Raw genomic sequence first — 22,218 nt, 5'->3', positions numbered from 1 at the left:
CGGTTTGAGGTTTGAGTAAAGACAGACATGAAAAAGGAAAAAGTTTTACTTCATCTTCTTCCCACCTCACTCACACAGATGGAAAAAAGAACATTAAAACTATGAGACATATTAGTGTGGTTTTTACTTATGTATTACAAAGTCATATATACACTTAGATACATAAACTCAGTCAAAAAATTTAAAACAATTTCACTGACCTAATGAAAAAAAAAAAAGGCAAATAAAAATATCACAAGGCAATGTTAACATCTTAAAGACTGCACTGCTCTCAATGTTTATAGCCTAAATACTGAAGCTGGGACAAGTAGTGATTAAAGGGACAAAAATATAAACACACACAACAGGTATAATGGAAAAAATAAAAAACAAAGCATTGCATCAACAGTTTATACACATCTGTTTTGAAAAGTGTGGGTTTAGGAATTGTCTCTTCACCATACAGTATTGTCTTCAAATGCATAGCAAACAATATCTCTTATGCTTTTGCAGTGTTCATACACAAAATACAATATATATATATATATATATATATATATATATATGATATGATATTTTATATATATATGAAATTATATTATATATATATATATATATATATGATATTATATTTTATATATATATATGAAATTATATTTTATATATATATATATATATATATATATATATATATATATATATATATATATATATATATATGAAAGACTTGCTCAGGCAGTATAAAACTACAATTCAAGATGTTCCAGTACCTCAGCATCAATATTTTAAAATCAGCAGTTACTCACCTCTAAATATTAGATTTATGGCACCAGCTTGGTCCAATCAGATCGTGTAAAAAGACCATATGGGAAACATTTACTGCACATCATCTGTTAGCCACCATGCTGTGTGTTATCACATTCAATTAACCATTAGATAAAGCCTACATAGATATGTCATTGAATCATTTACTATATATCATGTACATTAAACATGTATTACTTTTCCTTTTCAAAAAGTACAGCTAAGAGAGTCAGGTTCATGTCAGCTTTTGAAAAGAAGAAAAAGAAAATCCTAGTTGAAGCATCATAAATTATGACAGCACTGCTGCAAAATACTAATATATACACTGTATACGCTGATTCCAGAGGAGCTGGAGCCCAAAGTTTCCAGCTCCAAAACAGTAACAGTGAGGGACCACAAGCCTCCAATCAGTCAGCCTGTCCATCAATCATCAGACTCAGGGTGACCCACCAATAGCATATGCATTAGTATTGGTCAACTTTAAGCCAAATAAACAAATCACTCTCATCACTATTCCTAGATTTCAGCGTCCTCTGTCATTCAAGATATTAACTTAATGTCCTGTACAATTCTGCATTTTAAATTCAATTTAAAAATTAAAGCAAACATCACTTGAACCGAGAGGTGACAGGAGCATGTACAACTTTAGTCTGAATATTGACGTGATATAAATGACGATGTTGGTAAAGTGTTGAGGCTGTGACGAGGTCTAAACATCTGTTACATGCTGGTCAGAGGCTGCCGATGTTGGGGAAGCTCTTGAGCTTCTCTGGGAAGTCGTCTTTATAGAGCACCGGGTCTGCACGGTGTTCCACCACCTTCAGAGGCATTGTACCAAAAACTGATGCAAACTTGTTGATGCACTCAGATCTAGGGACGAAAACACAACTTATTTACTTAAAAAGCAGGATAAAAACATGTATTTATTTAACAAATTCTGTAGTAATGTTCGTAAATGATGTATATGGATGTGGTCTTTTTCTTTCTTTTTAATTATTGTAAAGTGCCCATCTTCCTCAAATAAGTTTTTTTTTTATTATTATTATTATTTCTACATATTACATATGTTTATATCTGTGTTTTCTGGCATGCAGAGGCTATATCCAGTCATTTATCTTGTGTGTTTATTTTTGCACAGCTTTCAAAACTTGCCCGTGTTCAAAATATGTATGACTTGAATTACATAATTGCATCTAATTACCTGTACCGAAAATAAATTTACTGTATTTTACTGCTGCAAGTTTTTAAAAAGCAGATTGGTTTAAATTGAGTTTCACCCAAATGTGCAAAGGTTGTTGTGTTTCCTGCGACACTGTTGACTGCAGTTTACTGTAAAAAAATTCACTTATAAGGAGAAAGTGAATAGAAAAGTGGGGAGAAAGATGCAAATCCTGAGTCCCTCTGAGTAAGTAAAAGAAACAAACCTTTAAATTACAACTTGTGTGAGACAAACAGTATTTTTAAAATCCAATTTTTACCCACATTTTTGTATAAGAAATTTAAATGTGATTTTAATATGTTTTGTAATATTCAAAACGAAACACTTTTCGTGGATTTTTGGAAGAGAAAAAATATAAAAAATTTTCTACGACTGAAATTCTGCACAATACCAAACCAAAGTAATGTGGTAGGTGTAAGGCATGCATGCAAAAATGCTTGAGTTACAGACAAAAACAGAAGAGCAAAAGATTTCCGGTTGCAGTTTGTACACACACACAGGCCTGTCACGATAACTACTTTTGTTGGACGATAATATTGCACCAGAAAAAAAAATGCAACAAATGATAACAGTCATTTTAAGACCATTTTATGACACTGATATAATTGTAATATAATATCAGAATAATGCAAGTACAGCCTTTCAAAGAGCACTTAACTTTTAAGCTGCCTGAGACCCGCCCATGGTGAAACTCAGACACAGAGTAGACGACGAGAGGACAAAAGCAGTTTTTCCCTGTTACATTCTGCTAAGGCACTGTGAAAGTCTTATAATGTAGGGAAAACCCTGCTGTTTATTCTGGCATCATGTTGGTTAAAATGTTGGTGACATTTTTATCCAAATAAACATGCATGTAAACACAACGGAAAATATTGTACGATATATGGACATAACCTCGATAATTTTTGCTGACTTTGATAAGTCAAAGTAATTATCGTGACAGGCCTACACACACAAAATTAAAAAAAAATTCTACTGTGCTGATCTCATCCAAGATTTCCAAAACAAAGTGCCATACCTCTCCACCATGTGTGTCTGATCCAGGGACAATCCATCAATGGCAGTACACTCAGGGCACTTGAACTTTTTCCTGGGGGTCACCTAAAGAGAAGCAGAACAAGTCACACCAGTAATGTCAGCTCACTTTAACTGTTTGTTAAACCTCAGCAGTCCAGACAGAAGCTAATAAACTGTTCGGTCTGATGAAATAAGTCTTTGTCATCCTACAAGAACTTTTGTCAAGCACAGCGTGGGGAAAGATGTCTGAATTCTCATCAGTGGAGTTGGGGAGAGATGATGTATGGCTTTCCTCTGTCTAACCTCCATTACATCTACACTCCCAAAACATGCCTGCACCCAATGCTCAGAACATGTGAATATAGAAGAAAGTGAAAACACAGAGAGAAGGAACTTGTTGGAGATATAGTGGGAGGTGGGAGTGTGGATGCAGGCGTAGGGGAAGTGTGCAGCTTGTGATTTGATGGCAGGGTGAGCGTGAGCCCCGGTGAGCTTAGGAAAACATACTCAGAGGGGGAGTGCCAGTGAGTGACACCCAGATAAGGAAGGTTAAGGCAGGGCTTTAGCCTGGGCCCCTGCAACTGGGCACAGTCAGTGTGATGGGGAGGGGGAGAGGCAGTGAAGCCAAAGGGTGAGAGCTGATCAAACCCAGAGATCAGGCTGTCAGGCTTCAGCCTCCTCCTGCAAGCTTAAAGCACCCAGGTCAGTCGGAGCTATGAATGTACCTTTATGGGGGCTTTGCCTGTGATGTTAGCTACCAGGAAGTTCATGGCAATATCTTCACAGTTCATGTGAGCGTCCACCCAGTTCTTGATGTCTCCTGGCATCTTGTATGAGTACAAATAGTTGAAGTACTGGAATGAAAACAGATTCATGACAACAAATGATTACTAGGGGTCATATAGATATACTGCAGACTCATTATGTACAATAATGCAGACATTGTTTGACATAGTGATCCAAGAATATGTAGGAGGAACCACTGCACTAGAGTTTGCTTTGAACTTAAGTGCGTGTGTGAGCTTTTAAGTAGAAGTGAGATAACCTTGCTCTACCTATGACACCCTGCTCATCTATCGCTGTAATCTTCTTGCCTGAAATCCTACACATACCAAAAACAGAGGTCTACTGGAAATTCTCTAATCCTTTCTGCAAACTTCATTTTTTATTTGATTTCCAGATAAGATGGACAATTTCCTTCTTAAAATTGGTTTTATGTGCATCATTACTAAGCAAAACTTCTAACATACATGAGTAATTTTAAGGGAAACTTGTGTGAAAGAGGTAGAGGCTGAGCTCAAACAGCCAGAAACTACTTAATATCATCAGCGTGGCTTTCCCTGATCACCTTGTGGTAGAAGGCGGCTCCTGTTAGAACCATGGAGACCTCGTTGGTCCACTCCGACTCATACTTCCACTTCCCCATTTCATGGTCCCAGAGGTGCAGCCGGCCTGGGTAGCCCACCAGCCTGTCTGGGAACTCCCTCCATACCTGCAGCAGCACAAAAGAGAGATTGTCAGACATTTTTAGGAGAATTGAACTAAGGTAAGATTTGATGGCTTACACTCAAAGACGAATGATTAGGTGGTGTTCAAAAGGGAATTTAAGAATAAAAAAGTCTTAAGTTTGAAATATCTCTGAACATATTTGTCTAAGCCAAAAATCACAACTGAGAGTAAAATTTAAATATTTTCATATAGAAGTAGCTTTATCATTGGCTGAATATCTCAGACGTGACACCAGCAGCCAGTCTGATCCTTCTACTGCAAGCAAGAAGCACTGTCATCTAGTCAGACAGCAGACAGACAGCTCCTCAATCCTGCCTGCAATTCCATGTAATTATCCTTAAACTGAGCACAATTTTATTAAATGGCTTCTAAATGGATTCAGGTGAGTGTGCCGGACAGGTATGTAGGTATGGAAAGCATCAGCTCTAGACCTGTCATCATTCTTCACACATGAAACACATTGAGCAGGCAGTCAAATCCCCAACTAGTGGAGAATGAGACTGTAATCTCCCTGAATGACTTTAAACTGTGGGATCAACTTGAAATGGTTCCCTGCAATACCTGCCATCAGAGGAAGGATGGGAAATTATGTCAAGGTTACGGGGTGTTTTTTTGAATGGAGGTCTTTTTCTTGCCTCATAGCCAAACTGCAGTTCATCAGATGTCAGCATGATGATGTCATCGTCGATCGCTAGCACAGCTTCTGTCTCGATCTCGTCGTAGGGGAAGAAGCGGTTGCTCAGCTTGTTCTCTTTGGTTCGCACAACTTTGAGAGGAACACTGATCTTTGGCCAAAGCGACTCTGCCGGGTGGAAAACAATACAATAATAGCAACCACATTTCTAGTTTTATATACATAGATACACAGCTGATACAACTCAGTCGATTAATCGGTTGACAGAAAATAATTTGTTATAAACCATTTCTCAAGGAAAAATGGCCAAAATTAGCTGGTTAAAGCTTTTCCAATGTGAAAATTTGCTGGTTATATTTGTTTTATATGATATGGATTTATTTTGTTGGACAAAACAAGCTATTTGAAGGTGTCACCTTGGGCTCTAGGCAATTGTGATGGGCATTTTTCACACATTTTTCATTAACCATACAATTAATCAATTGAGAAAATAATAAGTTAGTTTCAGCCCTACATAGATACATATATACAGTATGTGACTGTATATAATACACTTTTCATACATTTTTAGGGGTTGAAAAATATTATAAATATGACCACATCAGTGTTTAAATATGGGTGAGGAATTATGATGTCATTTACCACTGACAGGGATACTTGAAGTCTGTCCTGGCAGTGGAAAACAGTGCTCTCAGAGTTTAACTTCACTCACTGACTCGTATCGCTACGCTAACCTCAAGCACGTGCAAATCTAACCACACTACGATTCTTCACGGGGCAGATCAACAAAGTGTTTTTTCAGGGGAGCGTTTCAAAGATCTTGGGCAGTGTCCATGGCACGGACTATGGCACAGACAGATCACACAGAATGTGTCCCCTCATTAATGGGGTAACTGGGGCCTGGCAGCCTATAAGAAGAGCTCCAGGTCCTCCTAACTACGTCTGAGGTCTCCTGTCAAAAGTTATTGTCAGGAAAAGTGCTATGTTAAAACGGCCAGACTTTCTTCTTTCACTCTCTCCATGTTGCTGTCATCCCTTCTTTTATTTCCAAGGTTGGAATAGACAGTATGGGTGAGGTAATTATAGGCTATTATCTGAATTTTAAAACTTTAGCCCCACCTTGGCATGGGTCAAAATGCAGCTACTGTTAATTCTTCTGTTGCTTCTTAAACTGTATTCAAGACAAAATCCCATGTTCTGAGGAATAAGTTATGGCTTTTATGCATGACTTCTGTATTTATTGTAGCTGTGTGGCAGTTAATTTCAGCTGCTCTATAGGTACAAGAGATCATTTAAAAGAACAATTTAACAATTTGATAACCATAATGTCAAGTCTGTTACAAACACAATCTTCAGACAGAAAAGGCAATAATGCTAGATTGTGTAAAAAAAACAAAACATTATGGTCAGCATCTTCTTAAAAAAAAAAAAAAAAACACAGGAGGAAGCAAAAATAGAGCCTGTAAACAATTCAGATCAAGGCTTGGTGTGAATGGGGAAGAAATCTGCCTTCATATTGGACTGAGCACCATGAGTCTGACCCATCAATGGCCCCTTGTTAATTCTAATGGGTCACAAAGCTCCAGCCAGGCGCCGCTGATGCCTCTAATGAAAAGGCAACTCACAGCCACGAGGGAGCACTTCAAAGTCCTCTCATTACTTCATTACATTAGCCAACTCTTACAGCAGCAGGGCCGATTTTTTCTGGTCCAGAACAGTCTTCGTCTGAGTTAAGCTGTCATGGGGGTAAGGCACGATTAATTGTTGTGTACTTAATTGCCATATTAAGACAAATGATTAGAGTGCAAGGTGCAATAAATAACAACTAATAAGAACTTATTATGACACATCTTTGATGGAAAACAACTGTTGATGAACAGTAATGAAAGACAGAAAAAAACAAAGGGACAGACAGGTAACAATAAAAATACAAGTTAAACAGAGTACTGCTGGTCAGTCACTACTGAAACCTACTGACGGCTTCTTTTGATTTTACTGGTACAAATACATTAAATGAATGTACGTCTATGCTTGGGATGCTGAGTACTGAGTAAAGTATTAGCTATCTCAATTGTCCTGCAATCATTTATTACTCTTTTCTGTTTGAGGGCAACATGTTACTAAACTGTACAAAAAGCTGAAGATACCCAGTGCATAGCAGTGCTTCTCTCCTGGGTGCCAGCTGGTGCAGAGCGAACCACAGTAAACCAAAAAATAAATATTCCAGCGCTCACCAGGATACTAGGATGGACACTATTTTATTAACAGATCACATTAAAAACAAAAAGGAGCGAACTACGTGTTTCGCATGTTGCTTCATCAAATTCGCTCTGTGTTTAATTGCCATCAGGTGTGCCTTTAAACAATAAGGTGCTGATTAGCAGAGAGTCCAACAGGTTCACATTCCTCTATACAAGTACACTTCAAAAAGTCAATAATAGGCAATTATAATTACACCACATAACATCAGATATACATCTCCATAAAACAATGAGATACAATAATGTCAATGTACAAAAAAGTTGCCTCTGTTAATAAAATAGTATCTTGGTGTGCGCTGAAATATTACCAAAGCGCTCTACATTTTCTTCACCCTCTGTGAAACAGAAAGCCAGAGAGTTGTGGCTCTAGCGTTCAGCAAATCATGATAGCATTTATTCTGGAGAGAGATAAGGCCTGGCTGCTCTTGCCATTATCACTCATCTGTTGTACATCAGAGGATTCACTTTGGGTCTTAACAACCACTATGACATGGACAAAGGAAAAAGGAAAACTACACCCACTCACATGAAGTTGCTAGTTAATTTTAGTAGTGTTACTAGCTTAGCTACTCTTGTTTGTATCCAGCTGACAGTTTTTACAAAGCATGGCAGCTGTCATGGTGGGCACAAATCACTCACTTAACACACAACGTTACGTTACGACAGAACTGAAATTACAGGTTGCTAAACCAGTCAATTGGCGAAACGCCCCAGAGTGTTAGCGGCCACCCTGTTTATATCAATGAGGGTAGACTAAATATTAGAAACACCTCTCAGTATAAAGCAAAACAATTCAACAGCACAGCAAACCACAGCCTCACACATAACCTTTTACCAAGGTAGGATTTATTGCAGGGCTGTTGCATTAGATTGCATTGGTTTTAGCTAGTTAGTTTAACCCAACAACCGAGTGTATATAGAACTAAATCTTCAGGAAAGTGGCATGAATTTTCTTATTTTGATGACAATACTCACCCTCAGGAGGACTCTTGTTCTGGTTATTCCACACCACCAGCAGTTTAGCCAAGCTAGGCACCTTGGAGATTTCTGTGATGACCCGGAAAAGACTCTCAACACGGTCATAGGTCAGCACCACTGCTGTGAACCCAGGTGCCCTTGGCGGGATAAGTGGCAAGAACAGAGGGCTGTTCACACTGGACCACTTCTACATAAGACAGGAAACAAAGAAAAACATATGCTGTTTAGGCTGTAAACATCTTTTTTTATCCATTCTTTTTAATTTCCACGAAAAGCTACTGTAGAGCTAGCCTCATGTCTTCTGTGTCAACCCTGTCTGTCATGTTTTCCATGATTTAATACACTATAACAGTGCTTCACTGGACAGTGAGGTCACCTGCAGTAATTTCCAGATGATGGTTTTTATTATGGAGCAAGAATCATCCAATAATGTCTCTCAGGGGCTAACTGAGGCAGAGTGCAGAGCGCCAAAAGCTTCCAGTCAGGAATGCCAAGTGAACCCTACAGAAGCAGGAGTGCAGAATGACAAGAGAGACCAGGAGTTTGCAAAAAAGACAGGTTGGCTACCCTCTTGTATCTACTGCTCTTGTGATGTTATTATGATGAGTTTTCTGGGATGTAGGAGAAACAGGGTGGGACAGAGAGGAGGAAATGGGGAACAGTCAAAGCGTGGAATTGCCAGGTAGTGAACAGTGGCCGTCTATCGTCAATGTGGAACTTGGCTTTTCTGTCATTGCTTCCCTTTAAAATTGCTTTTAAACCCTGGGAGCCACACTGACTCCAGCTTAGATCAAGTGACACTGTTAAATGCAGGAAGCCACAATTTTCTGATGGTATGTGTGTACTACATACTAAAGTTTCAAGTTATAAAAAACCCTGGGACACCAAAACAGGAAACAACTAGTGTTTGTCTGTGTGTCTACTTTTTTGTTTACTAAGGTTGTTTTCTCAAGTGAAATAAAAAGAAAACCCATATCTTTCATTTACAAGCATGTTCTACTATAACACTAGCAAATATAGGAGCATCAGGGTTCATTCTTGATAAACTTCATCAAAGGCTCCAAAAGTTTTCCACCCTGGTTACAGTGACAATCACTCTGAGAGGGGCAAAGAGAACATATCTAATGCAGTAAATCTGTGGGCTTCTTGAAGTACATATAAACCCTGTTTCTTCTCTGGTCGCAGGTGGCCACAGAGTGAATATGTGGCTCTTTCAACAGCATCAACGCAAGTCTGTCAACAGAGACACAGCCACTGGCTTTTTACACAGTCACTCCTCCACCAATAAAAATCCACTTTATTGGCAAGTGGAAACTTCCTTGTGGTCATTCTCACATTGTCAAACAAGCAGAGGGGGAAATAATTAAACTAACACATATACACAGCACAGATGCATTATAACAGAATAAAAGAGGCAGAGACCACTTAAGTCATTTGTCAAACAGAATGAATTAGATAAAAAGAAAGCTCAATATGGCACCAACAGATCTAAAGGAGTTAATGTGGTTTTTTTATACTTTATATTTAAAAATAATCTTGTTTGGTTATTTGAACTGCTTGAGTGGTTCTTCATTAATCTTAGATACTTGAAGACCCTCAAAGGTATGTAGATTAAGAGCAAGATATTATGAAGAAAGTATTCAAAATACCTTTATCTGTCTGTCCTTTTTGTTTAGCTGTAGAATCGTTCCCACAAACACATGTACATTTTTACATTCAACTTTACCAGCACATAGTATTACTAATGAACATAGATGCAGAGGCACATTAGTGGTAAATTAAATCTAATCTTTCAATCTATTGCTGAACAATGCAAACAACAACAAAGTTGGAACACAAGATACATAATAATGAGTACATCTCATTAGTATTAGGACATTGCTATGTTTTCTTTTAAAAACTATGTTGGCTCTACTTAGGCTAACTGGATTTCAAAAGACTCTGAGGCTTAAGTACTGACTTTCAGTTTTAAGGGTATTTAATATATTCACATCCATAGTGGGTGAACAGTGTAACTCTTGGGGGATTATGTCTAATACATTCTATAGTACACGGTTGATCAGATGTGAATGTAAAAACTCTCAAAATAAAGCTGAATGTCAGAACTTCAACCTCATAGCAGTTCTTTCATTTCAAATCTAATGTACAGGAGAACATAGTCAAAATGTCCATGTACTGCGATTTAAAAAAAAGATAGTGATCAAATAAGACTTTCATATGCCCAGGTGCCAATCACCACAAACATGTTTTAAACTTTGAGATGCCTCAATTCTTGTAATGTATAAACCTTAGTAAGTATGCCCACTACCTAACAACTCCCAAACAAAAAGCAGCTTGTCCCTTATTCTGAATCCCCCTTCGAAAGGCACCAGCAATCCTGGGAAATGTGCTTTCAATTACCAGCCTAAAGACTACGGGAGGAGAGGGGGAAAAATGTCTGCCTGATTTATTTAGTGCTCTATGCAAGTTCTTCTCACCATCCGTTCACTGAATCCATCCAGAAAACACTTCATCTCCCATCTCAGGAAGGAATGGTTAAAGGTCTGTACCCTGACAAGATTAACCTCCTCTGGGTCTGGACAAACCTTGAGACCTGAGTGATACAGATAGATTGGACTGGGGGTTGGACGCTCTGACAAAACATTTTGACATTAGTGGGCAATGTCAAGTGTAACTGCCGATTAACAAGCTACCTGCTCAGAGGAAAACAGGCAACCATGGTCAAGAGTGAGCAGCTGCTTGGCAGTAAACCTATTAGCAGAACTGAAATGACAAACAAAAAACACCACTCAGAGCGCTGCTTGTTTATACCAACGCAACCCGATTGTGACTGCCACCTCTCTAATCGTAGCATTTCAGTAGATCTACTTACACTGGGATTCTTGTAGACATTTGACAGATGCAAAGACACTATTAAGCACCAACACACATGCTCACATGCACACATGCTCACATGCACACCCCTCTACCCAACAGGCTGAGGATGGAGGAGACTCTAGATCAGACCGGGCTGATTAACAACTCCTGAGAGATGGCTGCCCAGCCAAGCTGTCTGCAGCCACAAACTCCCACAACCACAGGGATGCTAAACACACACACCATTCTTCACATCCAGCGTACTCGCTACAAACACAATGACTCAAACATATAAGAACTTATTTTTCACCACAACGGAGGCATCCTCCTAGCGCAGAACTGCTGACACAAACTGGCTGCCTCAGAGCTAGCTGGGTGTATACCAAACTGTAAAGTGCTACATGTGTGGCGCTTCAGAAAGAGAGAACAGCCTTCAGGGTATAGACAGAGCTAAATATCAGATACTTCAGAAAGCCAACAATGGAAGGTTAGGACACAATAATAACACAATAATCTTGCTCAATGGCTAAAAGTTACAAATAATTGCAAAATGCACATCAACATCAAGTCTACACGGTTACATACCACCACAGGTGGATTGTTCCACTGCTCATAAGTGCGTGCAGCATATGGGTAGATGCGGTCGTTGATGATCTGGAGAGTTGTCAAGCCAATAGCCTTCATGGAGCTGAAGTAGGCCTCCCAGAACCAGCGTGCCTATGGACAAATGGAACAGACTTCTTAAAATGTATCCATAAAAACAAAAATTTGGCAAAAAAGAGCAAACACAAAACATGCTTAGAAGATCAACATTGCACTGCATATTTAAACAAAATGTATAACTAACCAAACACGCTCTTTCTATTCAACTATCAGAGATATTCACTTTACAGATCTAGACAATACAGAGGTGCATAATTGGATATTTATCTGATCAAAACAGGCTGCAAAAAGTTAATATTTACAGAATTAGTCATAATGGAAATGACTATTTACATGGACTACAATAATTGACCTTAACTTGAATAAGACAGTATTTCATTAAACTGTTGTCATGTTGTTATTGCTTATAAAAACAGTTTTTGTATATTTATATATTACATGACAGAAGACAACATATCAGTGTGAAGTCATGACTGTAAAATCCAGGTTATTCCCACACGGTCCAAGTCTTAAAAGACCAATTTGCAGCCCTCTCCAGCCTCTTGACCTTCAACAACCCTTCATCTATAGCTCTCTAAAACCTCCTTTGACTGTGTCTCTTTTACTTTAACAGATCTCTGATGTGAAAAGCAGACTTTAATAATAACTGAACTCTTAACCCATAACTTAATGTTATCACATTGGCTGCTGGAATACCCAACTCAAACTGCCCTCATTTGCGGTTCATTTCACATAGTTTTTTCAGCCAAGACTGCTGAAAGATGAAAAAGAATACCTGTACACTGAATTTGTTTATTCATATAGTTTGTTTAAGCTCTGACTGTGCTATGGTTAAGATAAGAGAAGACAAAATCTGAAGAGAAATCAATGCAACAAAGCTGAAAATTCTGTAAAAAAGGTTCATGAACTCTTTTCCCACTTTTTAATAATCATAAAAACAGGAAAGTCACAATGAATTGATCAATCTAGAGTAGTACTACTGACCATGACATACGTGTCTAGCCTCCTTGCCTCCTGTAGGCGCCTATTCTATTAACCAACTTCAAGAGACAGCTCAGAGGAAAGAGAACCCTATAAGAGTTAATGAAGCTTCAAACAACACTATCTCCTGCCAGGAGGCACCGTGTGACACTAACCCGACTCCAGCCCACCAGCTCCTCAATGACCCACACTTCCAGGGTTGAGGATGTGAATATTTGAGTTTAAAGCACTGAGCTATATTTCTATCTCGTTCTCCTGTTGCAATGCACCAGTGTGTATTATTGACTAATGTGTGCCCCATGTAAAACAGAGACCTAAAACCCATGTATGAGTATGGGACGAAGCATTGGAGACGTACAACAACACAAAAAACTACGTTTATTTTTATAAAGGGGGTGAGGAGAATCCAAAAAGACTTTCTAATCTCAGGGGGGAATCCCAACGGCCCATAAATCAGCCAGTGATGAAAGTTTCTTTTCTGACTGGGAGGAGGCAGAAAGCAAACTGTGCTGGCCCGAGGGCCCATCCCACCACCCTCCACCCTCTCCTAGCGCCTGCAGGAATTTTTATGAGCAGAGAAGAAGAGAAGCGTTGCAAGAGAGGAAGAGAAACCCTTCCTCCATCTTCCAATTTCAGTATCTAGCCTATAGTCTACACTTTGTTCCTGTTTGTTCTACTGATGAACAAAGATGTGTAGCAGTACAAATATAGCAACTCTGACCTACTCAGTTCATGAGCTAACCAAAATTTATTTCACCAATAAAAAGAAAATTATGTGTAATGTAAATTGTAACTATAAACCTGCTGCAAATATTGTGAAATAATGTAAACAATGCCAAGAGTCAGGTCCAACATATATTACTTTGTAAGTCAATGTAAAAGTCACCCGATGTAACGCTTGGTTAAAAGCGAATTATTTTCTCATTTCCTTCTAGTTTAGAGAGCTCCCCAGCAGCTCCCACTCTTTTGTTGTTTAAAATCTTTAAAATGAAGGTCAAAGAGATGATCAGAAACAGTTTAAATTACAGTAGTCTGCATCACTTTGTTGAACTCAGTGGAAGTTGTCAAGTGCCTGACAGATGATTAAACCTATAGACCAGAATTGGTAGCCAGTGAGCTGTGGACAGATCCAGGCAATCATTAGTGTTTTTGACATAATCAAAAACAGTAGTGAAACCAAGTCTGTTTCAGTCATGTGAGCTGCTCACTGGGAATATTGTTTTTCTCAAGATTTATTAGCACTTTACTTTTAACTGTGATCAAAACATTTCTACACACACACACAACTTGTTATAATAATTACCTGGTCTCCCAGGTGTAAATCAGTCCTCATTAGAATGGATAAAATAAAAACTAGCAGGACTTTGGGTCTCAAGGACCACGACTGAAGACCACTGCTTTAGCAGCAGGTTTCATGTGGGATTACACTGTCTTGGTGCTAGTGAGCCCCATGGTTTTCTGGATTAGACTTCCTCACTGACAGACCATAGTTTATGTGGATCAAAACACTGCAGAGCGACACAGAGGCACACAATGAGACTGAGTACTGTGTCCTCTTCTATTACCCCTTTACACTTTAGATTTCACATTTAACTTTGGGATGTAAAGTTCTGATAACTCCTGCATTTGTGAAGGTAAGGAAAGAGAATAGGAATCTGGTGAAGGACCTCGGTTGATAAGGAGCTGTTATTACATTTTTGACTGACTAAAAAGCCACTGACACCTGTCATCATCCTGGCTGACTGATCAGTTCTGTATGAGGGGATACATGTAAAAAGAAGACTGGACTGAAGAGAAGCAGACATCATATAAGGGAGAGGAGAGTAGACCGACTTGACACATTCTATAAATTATAGAATATGTCAAGCAGCTGCAGCCAGTGTACTGTTCTGCATGGTGGAGTGCTAGGGAGACTACATAGACTGTATACAGTGTATGGGAGGCTACAACAAAAATAGAAAGACAGACATTAAAAGAAAAAGCTAGTTGTCAGATTGAAGCTCCATACCAAGGCAATAGTAGAGGAAAGGATGATGAGTAAGTTAAACTCCATCTTGGGCAATAACTCCCTCCTCCCATGTTATATGTTATGATTTTAATATAATCTGTGCTAATCTAATAAAAAGGTCTGTAGTGTGTATGTGTCCTATTTTGAGGGTATGAACCAAACAAGGCTCATGGAAGTCAGTACACAAACATGGGCTCAGTGGTCTCACTGTTATCATCTCGCAGCTGTTTAGTATGTGGCCTTTTACAATGTGACCTAAATGGATGCTAATACATCATCTCAAATTTGAAAACAGTAATCTATAACAATTTGACCTGGTCTCTAATAAGACTTGCTCCTTAGTTAACCAAATGTTCTGTCCCTGCAGGATGAACTGAAACTGCAGTACCACTCATTACGTAGACGTTACTACTGTAACTACCAATATTTGTGTAAAATAAAAACACACTTGACGTGCCACTACTAATTTGAGGACTTTTTTAGAAGCTTAAATATATTAGCTTTGGTCTGTCATTTTTTTTTATCCCCCCACCAAATCACCCAAACAATCAACCATTACGAATTAATTTTCTTTGGAGCAGCTGTTTTTTTTGTTGATATCACAGGTATTTCTCTGGCCTCTGACTCTTAAAAGGAGTAAACACAATTTATGCTGACAAAACCTTAAACTATACTAAAGAAGTATAAGTTGTTCATTATATGGCATTTCCTTTGAGGTAAGTATGCATTGTCTATACCTACTTTTACATTTGTAAGCACAAACGTGAGCCCACTTGGGAACATAGACAAAGTATGAAAGCAAAGGCTGCTGAGCCCTCTGCTGGCAAAACTAATGAAATACATCAGCTCATCCACATAAAAAAGAAATGAGCTTGAATGTCTGCTTTAAGAAATAAGTCTCTAATGTGGCTCCTGAATGTGCGTTTTTTTACTGTCATCTGATTGTAACTGTAATACTTTATGGCTGATCCTACCTATTTGTACCAACAAATTAGGGCTGTACAATTAATGGAAATAATATCAAAATTTCAGAAGCTATGAATTATAATAAAGTACTATAGTGCTGCAGAGATACCCTAGCCTATAAATCTTTTTCTCCAGATGTAAGAAAACATGTTTGTTTGGTACAGACCCCAACAAATGTCACATCATGATTTTAATAGCTTTTTCAGTAAAGAAGAAAATTGTATTGCAGAAATGATCATTCCCACTAATTGTGAATCATATTGTTATATCTGTCAAAATAATCGCAATATGATTTTTTTTTTACCATATCCTGCAGCCCTACAACAAATCATCTGAGCTCGATTGAGCCACATACAGTATTTGTATTTTTGTGTGAGTGACAGGATGTTCAGCAAACGTGTCACGGTGAGCTCTGATAAATGTCAGAAATACGTCACACATCTTGGGACTTGACTGCTCGCAAATACCGCAAATGCACCGAGCTAAATCCATAATATGGTGTACACAAGGTTTCTACAGTGAGCTCAATTTTATCTGCTTAATGACAAATTCTACCTCATCCAACACGATAGGACAGCACACTCTGAAGCTTTGTGTGGGTTTAGAGTGTGACCTTTGACCAACAGCAGAAAAAAATACTACACAGCGGTATACCATTAGTTTCACCAAATTTATAGTAAAATGACTTCTGTAGAGAAATGTCTCAGACAAGAACCAACCTACAACAAATCTATTCCATCTGTAAACCATCAGAGCAGGCAGAAGAGTACTGTGACCAGTGGATAACGATATATGTAGTGCTATGCTACCAAGTTAGCTGTGAGCTATACAGAATACAACCCACCCTACCGAGCAAGCCATGTTTTTGAGCTTGTCTGATGTAATCCAACCGCAAGCCTGTCTCTGAGCCCTCAGCCTTCAATGTCTGTTTGGCCAGTATAATTAGTAAATGGACTAGAGTTGATACAAGAGAATGAGGAGCAGCTGAACTGGTGCACATCTCTCATAGCTGCTTTCACTTTTGTTTATTGTGGCTCAATGCAGATATCAAATGGAAAGAGAGAGGGAGCCGTCTTCCGTGCATTTCACTCAAGTTAAAATCAACATAGTTGAGTCTTCTGAAAGCTTTTTAAAATCTTGACTGAGCAAAGGAGGAAATTCAAGCTTACAAAAGTGAGGGTGGAATTCAAATTTCTGTCTTTCGCACATCATTTAAAATTTGTTTCAGCTTCCATAGACTTGATTGGTTGGTTTGTGGGTTGAGGCACGGGCACATGTCAGACGTGACATGCAAGTGCTCTAACCCCACTGACAGCTCCTCTGACCACCATGTCAATCTGAGTTCTCAAACTGCAACTAAATGTAAGGCACTTACATTTGAGAGATGTTTTCTCTTCAGTTAGACATTGTGACTCTTACCTGTCTCTGCATCTCTTCAACTTGTCTGTGAGGAATACTCTTTAGGATGGTGTACATCTCTGATAGCTTCTCCTCTGGAATAACCACAGATGCCCTGTGCAGAAACAGAGATTAAATTATTCAACTGAAAATGGCAGGCTGTCAAACCATTTACTTGTTTTTTATCTGTTCAGTGACTTAGGCAGACCTTTTCCAGTCAAGTACTTCAGAGAATGGCAGAATGTAGGAGTCAGCAAGGATGACGGGGACACAGCCTGCCTGCAGCACATCACTGAGGGCAGCCTGACCCAATCGCGCACCCCGCAAAACCACACAGAATGAAGACTCCTGTAGAGACACATTGGGAGCAAACTGTTAACAATCTAAGACCAGGCTCTATTGACCCATTTCCACAGCTAGAAACTTCTTCAAGCAACTGTAACATAGTTCCAGTTTTAGTTCCTGGGTTGTAATTTCTACCTCTCAAAAAGTTCCTGCTCCAAAGTAAGTACTTTTTGAGGAGCGGGAACTATCAGGTTCCAGGAACTGCAGTACTCATCGTTGCGGAGTGGTAAAACATAAGCCTGTAGACTGCTCAAACATGTATACAGCATCCATTCTGCCTATAACAAGCACTGGGGGTTATATATTAGTACAATGTTAGGATTTGTAAAGTTATTAAAAAATAATTATGTAGTCAAAAATAACAGATTTTTGTTGCCAAATTTTTGTGCATTTAACAATGATCTGCATCTTGAGACTTGTTTTTAATGCAGGTGCTTCCCACCTGCAGGATCTGTGGGTAGTCATACACCTGCCCCTTGTAGCAGCGTTTTCGTGCAGAAGCAGCACCCTGGGAGAGGTTGCTACACTTGTCCAGGAGGAGCAGTGCTTCCCCGTTTTCTTCCTTCAAGCGCTCCAGTTCAGCACGGTACTCTCGGTGGATGGCAGTTTGAGAAGACAGAATAAAGTAACGCCGTGGCCTTGGGGAATTGAGACAGGAGATATGCAACTGGTTATCAAGTCATACTTTATATTGTTTACTATAAATAACGCCTTAATCAAGAGTGTTGATAAGCCACCTTTATTTTATTTAGAAGTCCATTCTAAATATCACACATCATTATGTTCCCTTGGAGCACTGTCTATAGAGAAGTTGCTGATGGATAAATTAGGTAAAGTGACTATAATTTGGTCATGATGTGATACTCAAACAATATAATGACAGTTAATGTGTGAGATGTGCTCACCCAGGCTGTCTCTCAGGCAGCTCAACATCTGCAGAAAGGGGGCTGTAAACTGGGATGCTGACATCATAACCTTGTCTGTAGGTCCATGTAGAGAAACCGCCTCCAGCCAGCAGCGTTCTGAAACAAATTGACCTGGATTGTAACAATGCTTCAACACACTGGGGATTTCAACAGACGTGAGCTACAGCAACATACTTTAAAACACAAATGAATTTATTTGTTCTTTTGCTTCCTATAAGCACTTTTGCTACCAACAATGCTGATGTGAGACAAGTGACATCAAACAAGGCATAGCGCCCTGGTTAATAGATCCCATATAGTCCACTAGGTGATGAAATGTATTTTGGATTCTGTTCTATTCTCAGGCAAGGTGGATATAAAGTGGAAACACACTGTCAGTCACACACACCTGGTTCTGATAAGTATCCATGCCAAATGGACTCCAGCTGGATGAGCCCAGGAAATTCCTTGCAGCTAAAGATAGTGTTCATTGTCTCAAGGCTCCGTGTTCATAAACCTAACCTCTTCCATCCTCAATCATCACTCTAGCCTACAGGACATCTTGAGACACATGGGCTCTTTGCTGGTAAATTCAACCAGATTTGAAACATCTCCTCAAGGCCTTTTGAAAATGTATCATCTCCTAATTGCTTGTAAATATCTCTCTTTCATCTTCATCAAATGATCATTGTTAACACTTTGTGAGTGACTGCAGTTATGGTAAATGATACTTAAGATTGCATAATCCACTGTAGCATGAAAATGAATTTCATCTGTCCCAGAAAAAGAATATACATAAAAAAGAAATGATTTATCCTTTTGGTTTGGCTTTGGTTGCTGACAGGAATCCTGAAAACACGATTCTTGACAAAATACTTCCCTCCTATCTGGTATTTCAAATAAAGTTTGCAGTTTTAGATAATTTTTAAGCTGTAGGTGTCCTAATTGACTGTAGTAATATATCAGCTGATGACACTTTTTGGTTAAATTCAGAAATTCATGCACTATGGTGGTGACCTTTATCATTATTAATGTTTTTGTCCTATATGTTTCCATTCTGTTAACGCAGCCCGTTAACTACAAGGAGCCAGCCATGTAATTAATTCCACTGTATCATTTGAACATACTAGGAGATTGTGGAAGTGAGAAATCTTTGGTAATCTTAGGTTTCATAGTTATTCAGATTATAATGAACACATTCTTAAATACTAAGATGGCTTGTAAGATGTACTGTAGATACCTGTCTCTGGGCACATCCAAGGCAGTATTGTAGTCTGGAGGGCCTCCAGGTAACATGTTGAACAGTAGGTGATTCATTCCTTTGTCCCATCTACCAAAACATACACGAGATTTGTGATGGAATGATAAGTTAAGTAACAGATTATTTGAACAACAGAAAAATAAATGATGGCACTTTTGCTAATCAATTAATGTTTTAAGTAAATAAAATATCAAACATTCACTTTTATCAAATGTGAAAAATTACTTTCTTTACTCCATTTAATACAGCTGTTTATTAAAAACCTTCTACTTTTTTAGTATCGGCCAGAAAAGAGAAATTTTGACATTTTAAGAAGTACATGATTAATCAACATTTTATTTGGTATTTAAGAAAACAATTGTTGTTACTTTCCATCCTACACAATATACATGTTTAAGTGATCGTAGGTTCATCTTTTAGGGAATAAAAAGCGACATTTGAGCTTTAACACCAATGATAACAACACTCATATGAGAGCAAATTGAGAAAAAGAGGTTAATAAAAAGGATTGACTACAGAGCAAATGAGAGTGAAAAAGCAGTCAAACTCTACTACATGGTTATAACTGATTAAGACAATGACTTTTCTCATGACTGGATCTAGTGTAAATGTTTACCTGGGTAGCATTGCCAGAGCCTGGGCAGTCTCTCTGATTCGCAGGGAGTTCTGATTCAGCACGTCAATAGATGGGATAAAAAGACAAGCCCTGGTGACATCATCAGTGTAAAAGTCACTGTCAGAGATGGCACTGAGCAGGTCATTGTATTCTCGAGACAGTCCAGTACTGCTGATGGGAACCCCCAGTTCATCCACAAACTTCTGCAGAGGGTAGATGTATACCTACAGAAGCAACCATTTCAACAATGGGTCATAATTTCAACAAGGATTACTGCAAAAATAATGCAGGGATATGCTTCGTTTGTGTAAGCTCAGCGATGTGAGGGTTGCTTTGAGAGGCAGTTACCTTGATTCTGTTTTTAGGATTGTAGCCACATCTGTACACATCAAAACAGGTGTGCATGCGACAGCTGAGGTCACCCCTCTCAGGAATGGGACTGGAGACAGGCAGGCGGACCAGAGGTGCGTCGTGAACACTGCGTTTATCAAGGGTCCAGTCAGCTGCGGACTCAATGGAGTGGGGCCAGAACTGAAACATCCCGGTGGCAATTAGTCCCAGCAGCACCACAGAGAAGAGGGTGATGTAGTATATGCGGTGCTTGGTTTTCATCCGCGGGATAAGAGCAGGGCCCCGCGAGCTGTATTTCCCAGAGGCATACATGCCTGACACCTCTCTCTTCAACCAGCCACTGTAAAGACAGGCTTCTGATAAATGGCAGCTTCGGATGCTATTTATACACAATACTGTATATACACACTGAAGTACAGTCTACCCTGTCTACCAGGTATAACGAATCGTTGCCTGTAACGTTAATCCACAGAATGATAAATACGGTCACAGGTCCCCCAAAATGTCAGTATTTTTTAATGTCAAGAGTGCAGCGAATAGGTTACCCATTAACAATGATCAGTTGTTAATATGATACTGGTTTCAATGCCTTTGCTGTCAACGACACGTACAGTTAGCTATAACGATAACATATCCTTAACTGCTACTGAGCCAATGTCAACTGCCAAAAAAGCTAAAAATATTGACCATAACGCGACGGAAAGATCTTACAAATTGGTGAATTTTCAAGGTACACTGCCAAAACACCGATGAGAGTGGTTATTCTATCCTAAATTAACTAGGAAGCTAACTTGGCTAAACGCAGGTAACGTAGTAGTTAGCTACACCAGCTGAATTTACATTCATGCTTAGTTAATAAAACGATTGGAAACAAAGAATTTTCTATCGTTATAGATGTTATATATGATTTACCCACCGAAACGTTTAACTGAACGGGGCTCGACAGGTCGGTCTTAATTCATGGCAACGGTTAGAAAACAGGATACACTTCTAAATACAGTGATAATGCTAACCTAGCATCAAGCTAACATTAGCACTCAAGGAACTCTGCGATTTGCGGAAGTCATTCTTCTTTGCGTCTGACATGTACTTTTGTGACTCAGTAGGTAGGTTCTTTGCTTCCCTCTGGTGGGAGTTGAGATATACTATCACGTGTTTCACTAATGCACAACTTCAGGTTTCACAAAACCATTTGACCACTTTGACAAAAGGCCCACTAACTTACCTTTCTCTGAGCTTTCAACCACACCTCAGGTCTTCCTCAGTAGACCTTGTTAATGTGAAGCATTTTGTTTTCAAGGGGGTAATTTATCAAATCCTTCCCTGTGATATTTTATTGTGAAGTCAAAACAGTAAGTGTGTAGGTATGGGGGTTAATAAGTATAAATTACTCCCAAGTATAGTATAATTTATCTGCAGTTAAACTTAGTACTGCAGTATAAATTACACCAGGTATTACTGGTGCCA

At 38.9% G+C, this 22,218-nt stretch overlaps 1 protein-coding gene across 1 annotated transcript; it reads right to left on the bottom strand.

The window, feature by feature from the left end:
- Nucleotides 1-115: 115 nt before the first annotated feature.
- Nucleotides 116-21,858, bottom strand: ext2 (exostosin glycosyltransferase 2). The gene is made up of 15 exons (XM_044195681.1): nucleotides 21,668-21,858; nucleotides 20,749-21,091; nucleotides 20,401-20,624; nucleotides 19,764-19,853; nucleotides 18,524-18,640; nucleotides 18,061-18,256; nucleotides 17,482-17,621; nucleotides 17,295-17,388; nucleotides 11,843-11,974; nucleotides 8,399-8,588; nucleotides 5,164-5,330; nucleotides 4,368-4,511; nucleotides 3,745-3,873; nucleotides 3,021-3,103; nucleotides 116-1,653 (listed from the first exon to the last, which is right to left on the bottom strand). Exons 2-15 carry the CDS (start codon nucleotides 21,061-21,063, stop codon nucleotides 1,515-1,517), a joined length of 2,160 nt encoding a protein of 719 aa, XP_044051616.1. The 5' UTR covers nucleotides 21,064-21,091; nucleotides 21,668-21,858; the 3' UTR covers nucleotides 116-1,514.
- Nucleotides 21,859-22,218: the final 360 nt, after the last annotated feature.

Source organism: Siniperca chuatsi, linkage group LG1 (genome assembly GCF_020085105.1).
Source record: "Siniperca chuatsi isolate FFG_IHB_CAS linkage group LG1, ASM2008510v1, whole genome shotgun sequence".
Lineage (NCBI taxonomy): Eukaryota > Metazoa > Chordata > Actinopteri > Centrarchiformes > Sinipercidae > Siniperca > Siniperca chuatsi.
The sequence above is the reverse complement of the archived record's forward strand: the minus strand, read 5'-3'. Positions and strand labels throughout refer to the sequence as shown.

Coding starts and splice junctions, on each gene's coding strand:
- ext2 (XM_044195681.1), bottom strand. CDS start 21,063: ATGTATGCCTCTGGGAAATACAGCTCGCGGGGCCCTGCTCTTATCCCG. Junction 11,975..17,294: donor TTGAAGAGATGCAGAGACAG/GTAAGAGTCACA, acceptor ATTTGTCCATAG/GCACGCTGGTTCTGGGAGGC. Junction 1,654..3,020: donor CAGACACACATGGTGGAGAG/GTATGGCACTTT, acceptor TTTCGTCCCTAG/ATCTGAGTGCATCAACAAGT.